Consider the following 18,229-nt stretch of genomic DNA (forward strand, 5'->3'; position numbering starts at 1 on the left):
CACCACTAGGAAAAGGGGTGAAAGTCAGTCATGCTCCAAAAATCGATTTTTGATGAAATTTATCAAATTTAAAAAAATATTTTGTCCTTTTTCTCAGAATATGGGGGAGAGAAGTTGACAAAAGAAATCTGCAATAGCTGCAACCTAAGTTCTGATTAAAGTAATACTAAAGCCCTTAGAAGGCAATCATGTCAAAGCCTGAATGAAAATGTGATAAAAAAAATGATCAATTCAGCATCTACTAAAAAATGTTTGTCATTAGCAACTGACACTTAAACCCCTGCCTTAACAGTGTTGAAAAAATAAGTGTAGTATGTAGTGTCCAGTTATTACAAGATGAACAAAATTATCTGTTACAAAAGATAACTGAATCTATATGGTATAAAACCAGTAGAAAACTAGACGTCTGGGAAGATAGGACACAACTTGATTAGTGAGGCTAAAGGAGGACAGGATCTAATCACAAGACAATGCCATATTAACACTGGAGAGTTCAGTATTGAGTGGTTTTCTACATTTCAATTGTCTCCCGACTTAATCTTATTAAGGCTACTTTCAGGTTTCCTGTTTACAAATTCATGATATTCTGCAGGTGATCTCAACATAATTTTCAAAAATGTTTCCTATTAACAAATATTGAGCACCTGTGAAGTATATGGCAATGGTAAGATTATGTAGATTCAGTAGTGAACAAAGTCTCTGCCTTTATGGAGTTAACATTCTAGTGGACACTTAATTTTGGCATGTCCACCATGATACTTTTATAAAAGGCCTGAGAAAAATTTCACTCTAACACCCGTCTTCTAAGTAACATTTTATAAAGGTCAAGGTTCTAACTAAAGAAGCCCTTGCTATGTTAATCATAAAGATTGTTTTGTTGTCTTTGGACCACTGGGACATGAGGAGCTGCGGCTGAAACACTTTGAGACTTGATAACTGGAAGAATTCAAATGACACAAGTCTTCACAAACGATCATTTTATAGATTTTTTTTCCTGTGTGGGTTCTCTGATGTTCTTACCACCCCTATTATTTTTATAGGATTTATCACCAACATGGATTCTGTGATGAATTGTAAGATTTGATCGCCAACTGAAGCTCTTACCACATATCTCACATTTATAAGGTTTCTCCCCAGTGTGAACTCGCTGATGAGATTGTAGTTGTGAAGACCGACTGAAGACTTTACCACACACATCACATTTGTATGGTTTCTCTCCTGTGTGGACACTCTGATGAAGTTGAAGACTTGAGGCCTGACTGAAGTACTTACCACACTCCCCACATTTATATGGTTTTTCTCCTGTGTGCACCCTCTGATGCATGTCAAGATTCAAGCTCCACTTGAAGCCCTTCCCACACTCATCACATTTGTATGGCTTATCTCCAGTGTGGACTTTTTGATGGGCTTGAAGATGTGCACTCCGACCAAAACTCTTCCCACATTCTTCACATTTGAATGGTTTTTCTCCACTGTGGACTCTCTGATGGGCCAAAAGATTTGAGGCCTGCCTGAAGACCTTCCCACACTCCTCACAATTATATGGTTTCTCTCCTGTGTGGATCCTACAGTGAATTTTAAGATCTGCTCTACGACTAAATCCCTTGCCACACTCTTCACATTTGTATGGTTTCTCACCCGTATGGATCAGCTGGTGAATCTGAAGTCGTGAGCTCTGATTGAAACCCTGCCCACACTCCTCACACTTAAAAGGTTTCTCTATACTGTGGGCCTTCTGATGGATTTGAAGATATGAACTTTGACTGAAGCCCTTCCCACATATCTCACATTTATAGGGTTTCTCTCCTGTGTGGACCACTAGATGAACTTGATAATGGGAATTCCTCCTGAAGCTCTTCCCACACTCATTGCATTTGTATGGCTTCTCTCCAGTGTGGACTCTCTGATGGGCTTGAAGATTTGAACTCAGAGTAAAGCCTTTCCCACATACAGTACATATGTATGACTTCTCTCCAGTGTGGACTCCCTGATGGGCCTGAAGACTTGAAGGCCGACTAAAGCCTTTACCACATTCCTCACATTTATAGGGTTTTTCTCCTGTGTGGACTCTCTGATGAATGTAAAGATTCGAGCTACAAATAAAGCCCTTACCACACTCCTCACATTTGTATGGTTTCTCTCCTGTATGAACTCTTTGATGGGACTGAAGATGTGAATTCCGACTGAAGCTCTTACCACATGCATCACATTTGAATGGCTTCTCCCCAGTGTGGAGTCTCTGATGGTCCTGAAGATGAGAGGCCTGACTGAAGGCCCTCCCACACTCCTCACAATTATAAGGTTTCTCTCCTGTATGGACCTTACAATGAACCTTAAGTGCTGATCTACGACTGAAACCTTTCCCACATTGCTTACATTTGTATGGTTTCTCTAGCACGTGGACTTTCTGATGGGTCTGTAGATGAGCGCCCTGACTGAATTCCTTACCACACTCATCACACTTAAGTTTTTCTCCCACATGTACTTTCTGATGAACAGGAAGAACTGGGCTGTAACAGAAGCCTTCTCCAAGCTCAACACATGTAAGAGACTTCTCTCCTGACTGTAACTGCTGATGAAGATCAAAGCTGGAGAGATCACTGAAGGGTTTTTTACACTCATTACACTGGTAAGATTTCTGTCCCGTGTGAATCATGCTATTCTGATCAAATGTCGAAATCTTCATGTTGTCTTTTTCGTAATCATTGGGTCTGTAAGATTTTTCACTTTTGTGTACTCTATGACCATCATGATGTGAAATCCAACTGATGGGATCAACACCCTTCTTACATTGACATAATTTATTTTTTATGGAAATTTGCTGATCTCTGTTCAATCTCTGTGACTCAGTCAGGAATGTTTTCCTCCAAGAATCCTGGGTTCTCAAGATAGGAAACTCTGGATTCCCAGTATTATTGGGACCATCTGCTTTATTTCCTGTATAGTTCTCATCTTCAGAAATTTGAATAGACAGTTCTGCCCCTACCTGGCAAGGGAAATCACCTTGTTTGTGAAACTGAGAATTATTGATCATGGAGTCTTGACACCTGGTTAAGTCATTTGCAATTTGTTGCCAGATTTGCCAACAAGAAAGCTCTTCTTCTGATTCTCTGTCTTGAACAGTAATTAACTTACTTTGATTTTTCTCTCCTGTAAGGACAAAGGATTCAGAGAGATAGTGAATTTTTTTGTTCAAAGATTTAAGATTTCACACTGAGGACAGAGTAAAAGACTTTAATGAGCCTCGGGATAGTTCTGCTCATCTTTTGTGACACATTTGAAGTTTCTGGTTTACATATTGACAGAAACCAAGAAATGGTCCACCAAGCTCCCAATTGCTAAGCACTAATGAAACCCATTTAAAAACACAACTATTGACATAATATCTAAATTTTTTATTCCATGTCTTTCCTACTATAATATGGTATCAATAAGGAAAAACATTTCGTAGTGCTCACAGTTTACAACCACAGCCCAGAAGTTACTGTCCGGCAGTTATTAATAGTCACTCAAGGAATGTATGCATGTATGAATCCTTGTCTGACTTACAACATTTCTTCTAACTTCAAATCCAAGTTTAAGTTTGAGCCAGAGCAAAAGAGCTTTTACAAGTAAGGTATCTGAAATACAGAAAGAACTAGAAAGTACAGTTTTGCTGCAAAGTTGAAAAGCTGTACCTGAGGTAGGGGTACACCAAGTGAGTTATTGCTGAAGAGAAAAATCAAAGTTGATAATCACTTGGGGTGAAAGGAAAGCATGAAGACCTATGCACTGGATCCTTCTAAGGCTTTTACACTGAGTCAAAATTGGAAGGCTAGCAAAGCATGCTGTCTCTTTGAAAGCAAGGTATGGAAAGTTTCTGGATGTAGACATGTTTGTCTTTAACAAGAATGTTTTCCAAATTGACAAAATGGTCTATTAGTCAATTGTGAAATAAATTTAATAGCTTGTGATACTTAGGAAAAAAAACAGATAAAGTATCATATCAGAATAATCACAAGCAGTAATAGTGTCATTACATAAAAGGCCTTCTAAAGACATACATATAAGCCTACACAATATAAATGCTTGAGAGGCAACAATGTAAGATCCATTTCTTTTTATGAATGTGGACTCTGGAAGAAGCAAATGGGATGCAACTGTGCAAACTTTTTAAGGGAAAGGCTAATGCTCATGTCCTGGTTTTTAAGTTTTACTTTTTCTTTCCTGATATAATGGGTAAGGAAATCGAATTTTATTCCCTTCTATGGGGGAATACCTAAGAAATAGAAATAAAAGTCCTTATTGTAAAATATTCCCTCCCCGAATGAATATGCTCTGCTACAAATGCTCAAAGAAAGTCATAAGGAAAGCATGTTCCTCAGTTTGGTTACAGCTATGACACTATAGGTTCCCTAAGACATGGGTCAACTTGTACAGACAGGCAAACACATGCAAGCACACACACACACACACTCACAAAGAGAAATTAGAATTAGGTTAGGAATTCATCGGAAGACAAAAGATATTTTGCAATATCCCTTATTTATGCTGATTTGTTCACCACCTATTAGTTACCTCCATGGAAGACAAATTTCCATTAACTCATTTATTCAACTAATATTTATAGTGTCTCTGCCATATACCAGGACTATTCTAAGCACTGAGGAGACAGAAACAAATAGATGAAATTCCTCCACTCCTGGAGATTACACTCCAGTGAGGAGAGAAAGGTGGTAAGTCACTAAACAAAAACATATATGAGGTGATAATCAGTGCTTACACACAATATAAGGCAATGCACAGAGAGTAAATGGAAAGACTGTGTTTTTAATAGGCTGGTCAGAGGAGGCCTTTTTTTTTTTGAGACAGTCTTGCTCTATCGCCCAGGCTGGAGTGCAATGGCACGATCTCAGTGTGCTGCAACTTCTGCCTCCTGGGTTCATGCCATTCTCCTGCCTCAGCCTGCCGAGTAGCTGGGACTATAGGCGCCCACCACCACGCCCAGCTAATTTTTTGTATTTTTAGCAGAGACGGGGTTTCACCGTGTTAGCCAGGTTGGTCTCGATCTCCTGACCTCACGATCTGCCCACCTTGGCCTCGCAAAGTGCTGGGATTACAGGCGTAAGCCACCGTGCCCGGCCAAGGCCTTTCTTATAATACTAAAACTGAGCAAAGAACTGAATGAAGAAGGGACCAGAAGGATTATAGATGAAAGATTATTTCAGGCAGAGAGAAGAACACACACAGGGCTGTGAGGCAGAAGCATCCTTGATAGGTCTGAAAAGCAAGAGGGAGGACAATGTGGCTGGAATTCACAGAAAAAGAGAGTATAGAAGATATATTTAGAGAGGTAGTGGGGGATGAAAAGCACACCGTGTAAGACTCTGTCAGCCATATTAAGTGGATTTTACTCTATGTAAAATAAGTCACAGAGATTTTTGAACAGAACAACAACATAGTCTGACACAAGGTAACAAAAACCCACTTTGCCACTTGAACAGAATGTAAGAGAGGGGTGGGAGCAGGGCAAGCAGTACAAAGGGTGTTGCAATAATCCAGGAAAGACAGTTGGCAATTTGGACCAGGTGATGGCAACAAGGCTAACGAGAAGCAAAGCAGATGGACAGTTAACTATAAGAACTCACAACTGTTTGGTTTTTACCTAAATTTCCCTGTCTTCGGGTTGCTGTCGTCATTATCCAAAGCTGCTCATTTCTTTCTATAGGTGATACATCTTGTTTGAAGGGTTGATGCCCTGTGAAAATGCCAAATCACAAGTTGAAAATGACCATATTAGAGTTAAAATACACTGGAAATCTGAGTTGCAACTGCACATTCAAGACACTGAAAGCAGTGTTTTTCAAACTTTTATTTAAATCATGACTCAGTAAAGAAACACCATTTATTTCATGACCCAGACACACATGCGTAAATACATATTATGAAAACCAAGTTTGAATAACCTATTTTTAACTAATGTCTGTTTTCATTAAATGTCCCATTGGTTCTCACATCACTCAAGCAATTGGCCAGAGTTTTTGCTGCAGTGTGTGCCATTCTTCCTAAGGAGTTCTAGTATTTTCTACCCTATTTTATTTCATTAAAATCTGCTGGTGGCATTTAATAAATTGGTTTTATAATTTAATACTGGGACAGGTGTAAAATATGAAAAAGAACAGACAAGGCATAGCAGTATTCTGTTCATTTATAGTTCTTCTATAAAACACAAATGAAAAAGACCTAAAATATTCTGTTCAGAAAGATCAGCAACATCCAGTGTCTCTGCATCCCATAAAAATTAGGAAAGTCAGGTTCCCACACTCAGGGAACCATTTCAAGGGCCATAAAGCCTTAAAACTCCAAGGTCACAAAGATATTCCAGAGGGAGGCTGTCCTCACCCACTGATAGCAGGTTCCTAAAGTTCTCCACCATCACATCTCGGTACAGCTTCCTCTGGGCAGGGCCCAGCAGCCCCAACTCCTCCTCCGTGAAGGCCACAGCCACATCCTTGAAGGTCACTGCTTCCTATGACAAAAACACAACCTCAATCTTACAACCAATGTCCACTGGAAGATGGGTAACACTGAGAAGGTGAAGAGAACAGGTGGAAAGGTGTTCTGGATGCTGAGCCGTTTGTAGATTTCCCAGCCCTTCTCCTGTCTTGCCAGTGCCATACACTGACTTACCAAAAGTGCTGCTGTGAAAAAGAAAGCTTTGTATATTTACCGGAAGCTCTCAATGAGTACTCTTATAAGGGAATTTCCTAGAACTGTTACCTGCTGAACCTAAAACACTGCCAATTTCCCCAGAAAGGTTTACCAATTTAGTCCCATAGTGTTTGATAGCACCTGCCTTCCTACTGAGGTGGGAGCCAAGTGAGCAGTGTTATATGTGAAAATAAACCTAAAGGGCATGTCAGGTTTCTGAATGAAGGACTCTTTCTCTCTGTCCTCCTGTCTTGGTCTTTCACTTGAATATAATACACTGATGCCGGATCTTTAGTTTTCCATGTGAACTTGAGCACGTTCCTCATTTTTCACAAGCCCTTTTCTATTTATGTTTAAAATGGAGACAAAACAACCTCTTCATAGTTGCTGTGAGGTATCAATACAGGAGCAGAGTGTAAGTGCTTGGCAAATCCTTTCCTACCACTAGGCATTTTAAATTAAGGTCACATATTACTTTGACTAAAAAAAATATTCAAAGGGAAAAAGACCAGTAAACACACAGGTATGACTGAGGCATGGGGAAGACAGAATGTAGCTCTTGTAGTAAAAAAAGTCTAATATTTTTTCTGGGTGAAGCAGCTGTTAAATCCTGACACACTGTGCCATATTTGAATATTCTATCAAAAAATATCTGAAGTACCACACACAAAACATACCTTTTCAATTCTGAATATCTAATGTTATGGATTTTAAAAGGCAGTATTTTTCAAAATTGATTTTTTCAGAAAAAGTTAAATGCAAGAAAACACTGTAGTTCCTAAAACAGTAAAAATCCTACACTAACTGTATATATAGAGAGAAGAGTTTAAAAACTGGATACATAAATTTGATAGAAATACAACAAAAATAAATATTATAAATGTTAAGAAATGTAAAATTATATCTATGTTATGAATGCCAATATATAATTACGCGTACATACAATGAAGAGATTATGGAAATAAGATATTTTTCATTTCTTTTTTTTTTTTTTTTTTTTGAGACAGAGTCTCGCTCTATTGCCCCAGCTGGAGTACAGTGGCATGATCTCGGCTCACTGCAACCTCCGCCTTCCAAATTTAAGTGATTCTCCTGCCTCAGCCAACTGAGTAGCTGGGATTACAAGTGTGTGCTGCTACACCTGGCTAATTTTTGTGTTTTTGTTTGAGACAGAGTCTCGCTCTGTCACCCTGGCTGGAGTGCAGTGGCATGATCTCTGCTCACTGCAAGCTCCACCTCCCGGGTTCAGGCCATTCTCCTGCCTCAGTCTCCCAAATAGCTGGGACTACAGGCGCCTGCAACCATGCCCCGCTAATTTTTCGTATTTTTAGTAGAGACGAGGTTTCACCATGTTAGCCAGGATGGTCTCGATCCCCTGACCTCGTGCACCCGCCTCGGCCTCCCAAAGTGCTGGGATTACAGGCGTGAGCCACTGCGCCCGGCCTAATTTTCGTATTTTTAGTAAAGACAGGGTTTCACCATGTTGGCCAGGCTGGTCTCAAACTCCTGACCTCAAGTGATCCCACCCCCTGCCTCAGCCTCCCAAAGTGCTGGGATTACAGGTGTGAGCCACTGCATCCACCCATCATTTCTATTAATTTTTCTACCTTTATTTGTAAAATAAAAATGACGAAATAAAACTAAAACCAAAACCAGCTAAACTTAAATGGGACAAAATAAGCACCTAGCACACTCAACAGGTCGTCAAATGCCTTGACTCTTACTTGAAAAAGAAAAACCTGGTCCCATTTCTAAGTACTAAAATGGTATTTTTAACAGGCGGGAAAGGCAAGCTCTACTCACCTTGAACATATTCATTTTTAATTCTTCCTTCTGGGGAAGTGCAGAGTCCTAAGAAGCTAAACTAGGAAAGAAGAGAGAAATAAATGAAAACTGGGCAAATATGTTGCTAATCCACGTGGCTGCTCTTTAGGAATTAGCAAAGGTGTGTGCTTCTTGGGGTGGCTGCAGCTTTATGTGGCTTTTAAGCAGATTATGACATGGATCCCAGATATCCATCTACCCCTTTCAGCAGTAGTTCAGAACCTGGCTAACCACACAGTGGCCTCACTGCCCATGTGCCTGTAATTCCACGCCAGTAATTCTTATTCTGAGTATGGTATAAATCGAGACAATATAAGTACAGTAGGCTCTGGAATTGATACGCATGGGTTAAAATCCTGACATGGTACTCACTAAAAGTGTCACCTTGGGGAAATTATTAACATCTCTTTGCCTTACTTCTGTCATTTGCAAGTGGTAAAGAATAACAGTACCAACCTCATCGGATTGCTGGAAGGTAGAAAGCTCTTACAACATAGTCAGGTATCTTATTTATTTGCGATTACAATAAGTAGAAGATAGTCTATGGTTTGAAATTATCCTTAAAAATATAATTTCCACCAACAGAATATTGTAAGATAGTTGGAGTTCACAGGTTGTTGCTATGTCACGTGAAAGTGTCTTATAACTTCTGAAAAACATCTTGTCGTCTTTCCAATAATTTGCTAACACTGAACTAATAAAACCCAAGATACTGCAATTAAAAAACACCGTTTGACAATCCGTACCTAACTTAAATTAAAAAGGCAAGAACCTGGCCAGGCACAGTGGCTCACGCCTGTAATCCTGCTAGCACTTTGGGAAACCGAGACAAGCAGATCACTTACAGTCAGGAGTTGAAGACAAGCCTGGCCAACAAGATGAAACCCTGTCTTTACTAAAAAGACAAAAATTAGTTGGACATAGTGGCAGGCACCTGTAATCCCAGCTACTGGGGAAGCTGAGGCACAAGAATTGTTTGAACCCAGGAGGCGGAGGTTGCATTGAGCTGAGATTGCCCCACTGCACTCCAGCCTGGGCGACTGAGTGAGACTCTGTCTCATAAAAAAAAAAAAAAAGGAAAAGGGAGGAACCTGAGTCTATATTGTTATAAACAAAAGAACGTGTAATACATAAATGGGTGACAAAAGAAAGCTCCTATAGTAGAACGCATAAACTAATAAAGGTATTATGAAAGATAACTAGAACATCATCAATAGCTGCTAAAAACTGGTGAAAGTTTGGTGAGGAATAACATGGCTACATAGTCTCAAAGTATTAAGTGCAAAAGGAAAAAGGTAACCTGGCAGACATTTTATCCAAAAAAACAAAGTTGAGACCACTAGTGGGACAAATCCACAAACCAACATTTGACTCCTATGATGCACTGAGAAGGATGCCTCACTACTTTTATGGCATCTCTGCTGACAATGCATAGCTTGAATTTAATTGTGAATAAATATTAAGGAAACAACAAAAAAGAACATTTTATAAATAATTTCTCAATACTCTACAAAGATATCAAGAGCAAAAAAGAAATAAAGTCTGAGGAATCATTCTAGACTAAAGGTGACTAATGAAACCAAAACTAAGCGCAATGCATACAATTAGACTAGAAACTCACCTGGGGGAAGAAATTACTTTCAAAGACTTTAATGGGAAAATGGAATAAGTTTAAATACAAACTGTGGGTTAGATAACAGTAAGTTATCAATGTAACTAATTTCATTTTGATCACTATCTCTAGCTTGCTCTCAAATGCTTCAGCAAAAAGACAAAAACAAAATATAAGTATGACAAAGTTGTGAAAGCAAAAAGACAAAAAAAAAAAAAAAAAAACTGCTTTGACAACTAACAGCAGCAACAGCCAGAACCTGCTGTTTTCAATTTATCAACAAGAATGAGACAGATCTACTCAGTGATCATGGTGAAAAAGAAAAAAATAAAACATCTTGTAACACAGAGAGAAATACATTCTACATTGACAAAAATAGCCAAATAATTGCCTCTTCCATCTAACATGACCACTTTGTTATCAGTGACAACTCCAGTCTCATTATTTCCCCACCTCCAACATAAAAATTACAATAGATCAAATTACTACTGCTTCTTGACAGCATCCAATCCAGAACAAACCCATTGCCTAAAACTCTCCCCAACTCAGCTGACATAAACCAAAACCCCATAACCAGGGTCCTCCTAACTGCCTCTTACCAAGACACCCCACGCATGTGTGGGCTCCTTGGATGCAGCAAGCTAAAACAAACTTAATTGTCGTTGGTTACAGGTATGTTCCTGGTGATGGCTGATGGTCATCAACAGAGCAAACAGGGAAAACATAACAACATAACAAACAAACAAACATAACAACTGGTGAATCTGGGTGAAGAGCATATGAGATTTCCTCACACTATTATTTTTGCAGCTTTTCTACAAGTTTGAAATTGTATTTTAAAAAAAAGTTGGCTGGGCACGGTGGCTCATGCCCATAATCCCAACACTTTGGGAGGCCGAGGTGGGCAGATCACCTGAGGTCAGGAGTTCGAGACCAGCCTGGCAAACATGGTGAAACCCCATCGCTACTAAAAATACAAAAAAATTAACCGGGTGTGGTGGCGGGTGCCTGTAATCTCAGCTGTTCGGGAGGCTGAGGCAGGAGAATCGTTTGAACCTGGGAGGCGGAGGCTGCAGCGAGCCGAGATCACACCATTGCACTCCAGCCTGGGCAACAAAAGTGAAACTCTGTCTCAAAAAAAAAAAAAAAAAGAAATTAGGGAAGTCATTAATCACAATAACAATGACGAGATGATGACAACTATGGCAATAATATCTAACATTAATTAACAATAACCAGGTAGCTGATCTTCCCACTTCAGGCAGAAGGCCTCCAATACAAAAGATGGCAAGGAATCTGCTCCCCAACGCCTGGGAGAAATAGATCTTCAGGACTCTAAGTTCCTCCATTTTGACTCTAGACTTGACAGCTGTCTTCTACTGATGTCATGGTTTTTGCAAAGAAACTTGACAGTTAATATTTAATGGGAAAGAAAAATCACTGGACTGAGTAGGGTTCTAGTATGGCCAGCTCAGTTTTATCTGTGACATCTGGCAGGGTCAGTTTTCTAGTCCTGAGTTTCCAGATAAGACCTTTTCCTGAGCTTCTCAAACTTTAACATGCACCTCAATCACCTTGGGATCTTGTTGAAATGCAGATTTCTGGGTCCTATCTGCAAAAATGCTAAATCATAAGGTCTTGGGTAGGGCTCAAGAATGAGCCTTTCTACCTGGGTGATGCCAATGTTGCTGCTTTGTGGACCACAGTTTGAGTAGTGTTGCACTGTACTCAGTCCCTCTCCCAAAACAGCCCCTAATAAACAGAAATATATACAAGAAAAACTTGACAGAAAGGCACTAAAACTATAGTTATCTTTATACCCTAAGGTCGTGGGGAATTTACATTTTTTAAATATATTTCTGTGTTTTCCATGATTATGTGTTACCTCTATATTATTTGAAACAAATAAAACTAATAATTGAGAAAACTATTTTTAAAAACTCTTTTCTTTTTTTGAGACAGAGTCTTGCTCAGTTGCTGAGGCTGTAGTGCAGCGGTATGATCTCAGCTCACTGCAACCTTGCCTCCTGGGTTCAAGCGATTCTCCTGCCCCAGCCTCCCAAACTCCTGGGATTACAGGTGTTCGCCACCACGCCTGGCTAATTTTTGTATTTTTAGTACAGATGGGGTTTCACCATGTTGGCCAGACTGGTCTCAAACTCCTGGCCTCAAGTGATCTGCCTGCCTCAGACTCCCAACGTGCTGGGATTACAGGCGTCAGCCACTGCGCACAGCCACTATTTTTTAAAACTCACAGAATAGCCCAAACCTTGAGCAAAGTCCCCACAGTGAAGTCCCAACCTATTTTCACATGATACTAGCCAGCTGCCTATGGCTCATGCAGAATATACCAAAGAAAACTCAGGTCCAGACTCAGACTGCCTCGGTTTCAATGCTAGCTCTGCCTCCTACTAGCTAGGTGGCTATGAGCAAACAAGTTATGTTATGTCTCAGTCTCCTCGGAAAAAGAGTATCACCTCACAGAGCCACTGTATAGTAGAAAGGTGTTCATTTGTATAAACCCCTTAGAACGGAACTTAGCAACTAAAGCTAAATTATAATCACTTCTCATGCCCAAATACATGACCCCACACATTCTCTGATTTATGTGAATAAAACAAGAATAACAACAAGTCTTACTCACTTGGGGTTCTGCTGCCTCCTCCTCTGTGCAGTGCTTTTTGAGAAGTCGGGGCTGGGGAAGAAAAAAAGCTGTGAAATAACCAGGTTGTGTCTCCATCCCCGATACATCACAGTGGCATCTCCCAGTATCAGTTACAAGGAACCCTCTCCTTCCTAAAAAGAGGTCAGGGACAATCCAGCTTCATGGACTCACAGAAGTTCGCTACAAAATGGGAGTTTCTAGGGAAATTACAGTAGTATTGGTAATTCACGTGCCAGGCAGTTTTACACTTTTTGTATTACCTCGTTTTCTCTCAAAACATTCTATTAGGAAGTTATTGCTTTTATTTTCCTTCAGAACAGCAAACGAAGGCACGGGGATTAACTAACTGGCTCAATGTGATACTGTATGAAGTGGTAGGGCTGGCTCATTAGGTGGGGTAGTCACAATGAGAGAGCGAACAGCCCGAGACCTTCAAACCCGACGAAGCATCACCCCAGCCACCCCAAGCCAGTACGCCCCCAATGCAAACAAGCTCCGCCCAGGGAAAAGCAAAAGAGCATCCTGGCCCCTCAAACCTCCGCTCTTAGCCGCTACTCCTTTATTTCCCCAAACAAAAGACCACTAGCTGCTGACCACAGGTGCATTTCGGGGAAGTTTGAAAGGTTCCTGAGAAGCTGACCTCAATCACCAAAGCCAGGGAAAAGATGGCTGCTACGTCGTCTTCCTGGGCGGAAGTGCCTGCGAGTATCTGGAGGACCTGGACTACACTTCCCAGAATTCCACAGCACTGCCTTCCTCGAGCCGGAAGTGCCTAGAACTACCTGGAACGATTGGACCTACAGTTCCCAGGATTCCTCAGGGGAAACATTTACAGCCTTACTGCAACTGAGCTATGTGCGACTACACGGAGTGCCGGACTACATATCACAGAATGCTGGAGTTGGGGGAAAAACAGAACAGTACCGCCCTCCTGGACTACACTTATGGAATGTCCAAGCCTTCTGATGTGGAAGTGTCCAACTACCTTGAGCTGCTGGTTTTCATTTTCCAGAATCCCTCACTTCTCTTTAGGTATTATTATGATCTGCGTGTTATGGCCTCCACCAAATTCATATGTTTAAATCCTAACTCCCAAGATGATGGTATTAGGAGGTGGAAACTATGGGACGTGATCAGATCAAGAGGGCAATGCCCTCATGAATAGGATTAATGCTCTCTTGTAAGTGGCCTGAGGGAGTTCTTTTGCCTCTTTAGTTATGTGAGGACACAGCCAGAAGGACCATGTATGACTTAGAAAGCGGGACCTCACCAGACACTGAATCTGCTGGCACCTGATCTTGGGCTTATGTGCCAGCAATTTCACTCCTAAGTAAATACCCAAGAGAACTGAAACATATCCACACAAAAACTTGTTCTAAAAAAGTTCATAGCAGCATTAGTCATAATAGTCAAAAAGTGGATAAGACCCAATGTCCATCAGCTGAGGAGTGGATAAACAAAATGTGGTCTATCCATATAATGCAATAGTACTTAGTAATATGAATGAACAAAATATTAATTCATGTTACAACATAGATGAACTCTGACAACATGATGCCAAATGAAAGAAGCCAGACACAAGAAACCATATATGGTATGATTCCATTTATATCAAATGTGCAGAATAGGCAAATCCATAGAGACAGAAAGTAAATTAGTTGTTTCCAGGGCTGGGGAGATGTAGTTGGGAATGGGGAGTGACTGTTAATACGTACGTTTCTTTTGTTTCCTTACTTTTTTAGAGACAGCGTCTTGTTGTTTCCCAGAATGGAGTACAGTGGCTATTCACAGGCGTGATCATAGCACACTGCAGCCTTAAATTCTTGGGCTCAAGTGATCCTCCTGCCTCAGCCCCCTGGGTAGCTGAGACTACAGGCATGCACCACCACACCCAGCTCAGGTAGGGGATTTCTTTTGGGAGCAGATGAAAGAGTTCTAGGATTAGATAGTGGTAATCATTGCATAATATTGTGGATCTTTTCAAAGACAGAAAAATGTTATGTGACAATATCCCCTAAAGCGTTAAAATGTAGCTAAACTCAAAGCTAAGACAGGGAAATCCCAAGGGCCAAAGATGAACAGGCAAGTCAAGCCCACAGATGGCAAAACTGAATGATCCCACAAGGGCTGGGCATACTAGGTAAGAGCTAAGGAATTAATCTTGTGTGTGGATGGGAGTTAGAGTAGCCATGCATTTTGGGAGACATGAACTATACGATACTACAAATGAAACGGTTCTCTCCTCTTGACTGTGAACAAACAACAACCAACCAAAAACAAAGCCAGATAGCTCCCAGCTTCTACAGCTGTCTTGTGACTAACCTGAAAACTCTGGTCATGAGGAGGGTAGATGTAGACTGTACCTACAGTCTTATCAGTTATGGGGCGGAGGGGCAAGAAATTATTTGGTTTAGTCTACTAGTTTTGGTTACAAATTACCTTGAAGGAAGATGACCTAATGTGGTATCTGGTGATACAAAGAAAGAAAAAGAAAGAAAAGAATATAGGTACTGGATTTCTGAAGCCCTTTGTTCAGAAAAAAGTTAACATAGGCCTGAGACTGTTATACTTAAAAGGCCTGCTTGCAACGTGCTATAGTTTGATGGTTTTCCCTTGTTAAAACTTAATCCCTTCTTGCTTTTTCATCGCTTCCACCATATGAGGACATAGCATCTGTCTCCTCCAGAGGATGCAGCAACTAGATGCCATATTGGAAGCAGACAGCAGCAGCCCTCACCAGACGTTAAACCTGCCAGCATCTTGACCTTGGACTTCCCAGCCTCAAGCACTGTGACAGATAAATTTCTATTGTTTATAAATTACCTAATCTGTGGTATTCTCTTATAGCAGCATAAGATACAAGGTTAGCCCTTGACTGGTGTCTGGGAACTTGAATTTCAGGAGGATTTCCACAATTCCCTGATAAGAGTGGCTCACCATGCCCCAGCTATTTGTATAATGTGATTTATGCTGAATTCCTTCTGAGAATCTAGAATTTTGGCCCAAGCTGGCCTGTGTGACCAGTTCCAAAACAAAACACAACGTAGTGCCTAGGGCACTAAGTCTCCATTGAGCTTACTGGGTAGACATTTCACGTTACAATTCAATGCTGGAAAAACAGTACATCATGAATGATTCCGCAGGGAGAGGATTATTGGAAGCTTGTACCTAATTTCTTCTGGACTTCATCCCATGCACATTTTCCCGTTGCTCAACTGACTTTGTATCTTTTACTATAATAAATCATAGTGACTATGATAACATAGGGTGTCTTGAGTCCTCCTAGTGAATTACAAGAATGTGAAGGTGGTATTATCAATCCCCAGCATACCATGTAAATTGAGGTAGCATGGACCTTAATGAGTAGCCAGCATCCAGTGAAGGTATACTGAAGAAAATCAATAGTGGAAAAAAGTCTCCCCAGTTAAGATATAATTTATTGAGTAAAGCCCTTTAATCCAGCAGTTCACAACCTTTTTGGCACAGGGGACCAGCTTTGCAGAAGACAATATTTTTCCACAAGGTGAGGTGGGGGGATGGGGATGGTTTGGGGATGATTCAAGCACATTACATTTATCATTTTATTCTCACAAGGAGCGAGCAACTTAGATCCTTTAAAAAAAAAAAAGTTTCGCTCTTGTTGCCCAGGCTGGAGTACAATGGCGCGACCTCAGCTCACTGCAACTTCCATCTCCTGGGTTCAAGTGATTCTCCTGCCTCAGTCTCCCAAGTAGCTGGGATTACAGGCACCTGCCATCATGCCTGGCTAATTTTTGTATTTTTAGTACAGATGGGGTTTCACTATATTGGCCAGGCTGGTTTCCAACTCCTGACCTCAGGTGATCCACCCACCTCAGCCTCCCAAAGTGCTGGGATTAAAAGCATGAGCCACTGTGCCTGGCTGCAACCTAGATCCTTCACATGCATAGTTCACAGTAGGGTTCATGCCACTGATCTGACAGAAGGCAGAACTCAGCTTTGCTCACTTGCCCACTGCTCACCTCTTGCTGTCTGGCCCTGTTCCTAACAGGGTCTGTGGCCCAGGGGTTAGGGACCCATGCTTTAATCAACTACACTGAAAATGTAACCATCATGTCCAAAGAATAGGGAATGGCATTCAAACCCACTCTTTGTCCTTACTGGTTCCACATCCAGTAAGTGGATTGCACTTTATTCACTTATGCACAATTTTTCCTCAGTGAACCTTTTTAAACATACCTCCCTAACGTATGTACACCACTTTGTTTTCATTTCCAGGATTCTCTCTGTGTTACAGATTAATGCTTTAAAAAATGTAGCAAGCAAGGCCGGGCGCAGTGGATCATGCCTGTAATCCCAGCACTTTGAGAGGCCGAGGCAGGCAGATCACTTGAGGTCAGGAGCTCGAGACCAGCCTGGCCAACATGGTGAAACCTCGTCTCTACTAAAAACACAAAATTTAGGCCGAGCATGGTGGTTCACGCCTGTAATCCCAGCACTTTGGGAGGCCAAGGAGGGCGGATCACAAGGTCAAGAGATTGAGACCATCCTGGCCAACATGGTGAAACCCCGTCTCTACTGAAAATACAAAAATTAGCTGGGCATGGTGGCGCACACCTGTAGTCCCAGCTACTCAGGAGGCTGAGGCAGGAGAATTGCTTGAACCTGGGAGGAAGAGGTTGCAGTGAGCTGAGATTGCGCCACTGCACTCCAGCCTGGCAACGGAGTGAGATTCCATCTCAAAAAAAAAAAAAACAAAAAAAACAAAAAACTTAGTTGGAGGTAGTGGCATGCCCCTGTAATCCCAGCTACTCGGGAGGCTGAGGCAGGAGAATCATTTGAATTTGCAAGGCAGAGGTTGCAGTGAGCCAAGATTGCGCCACTGCACTCCAGCCTGGGCAACAGAGAGACTCCGTCTCAAAAAAAAAAAAAGAAGTGTAGCAGGCATTAATTGCAAAGATACAGTTGTTCACATTCATCCACGTATCTATGTATTCAGAGAATTTTTTTGTTTTTAAAATTGGCTTCCGGCACATATACACTGTGGAATACTATGCAGCCATAAAAAATGATGAGTTCATGTCCTTTGTAGGGACATGGATGAAACTGGAAATCATTCTCAGTAAACTATCACAAGGACAAAAAACCAAACACCGCATGTTCTCACTCATAGGTGGGAATTGAACAATGAGAACTCATGGACACAGGAAGGGGAACATCACACTCCAGGGACTGTTGTGGGGTGGAGGGAGGGGGGAGGGAGAGCACTAGGAGATATACCTAATGCTAAATGACGAGTTAATGGGTGCAGCAAACCAACATGGCACATGGATACATATGTAACAAACCTGCACATTGTGCACATGTACCCTAAAACCTAAAGTATAAAAAAAAAAGAAAAAAAAATTGGCTTCCAGAATCTATTACTTATGATCTTATGTGCCATATAATGATACAGA

At 41.1% G+C, this 18,229-nt stretch overlaps 1 protein-coding gene and 1 long non-coding RNA gene across 10 annotated transcripts; one reads left to right on the forward strand and one right to left on the reverse strand.

The window, feature by feature from the left end:
- Window positions 1-962: 962 nt before the first annotated feature.
- LOC129466045 (zinc finger protein 226) lies at window positions 963-13,495 on the reverse strand. Of its 9 annotated transcripts, XM_063620918.1 has the most exons (7): window positions 13,328-13,366; window positions 12,771-12,821; window positions 11,183-11,253; window positions 8,494-8,554; window positions 6,382-6,508; window positions 5,645-5,737; window positions 963-3,150 (listed from the first exon to the last, which is right to left on the reverse strand). In XM_063620918.1, exons 4-7 carry the CDS (start codon window positions 8,506-8,508, stop codon window positions 974-976), a joined length of 2,412 nt encoding a protein of 803 aa, XP_063476988.1. In that variant the 5' UTR covers window positions 8,509-8,554; window positions 11,183-11,253; window positions 12,771-12,821; window positions 13,328-13,366; the 3' UTR covers window positions 963-973. The 9 variants fall into 9 exon arrangements, with proteins under 9 accessions (XP_063476988.1, XP_055104900.1, XP_055104902.1 ...); XM_055248925.2 differs by lacking the exons at window positions 11,183-11,253; window positions 13,328-13,366 and adding an exon at window positions 13,432-13,473; XM_055248927.2 differs by lacking the exons at window positions 11,183-11,253; window positions 13,328-13,366 and adding an exon at window positions 13,432-13,453 and having other exon boundaries at window positions 8,494-8,549.
- Window positions 13,496-13,598: 103 nt separating this feature from the next.
- Window positions 13,599-16,052, forward strand: LOC129466023 (uncharacterized). The gene is made up of 3 exons (XR_008652062.2): window positions 13,599-13,823; window positions 14,534-14,691; window positions 15,455-16,052. It is a non-coding gene; the product is annotated as an uncharacterized lncRNA (long non-coding RNA).
- Window positions 16,053-18,229: the final 2,177 nt, after the last annotated feature.

Source organism: Symphalangus syndactylus, chromosome 17 (assembly GCF_028878055.3).
Source record: "Symphalangus syndactylus isolate Jambi chromosome 17, NHGRI_mSymSyn1-v2.1_pri, whole genome shotgun sequence".
Lineage (NCBI taxonomy): Eukaryota > Metazoa > Chordata > Mammalia > Primates > Hylobatidae > Symphalangus > Symphalangus syndactylus.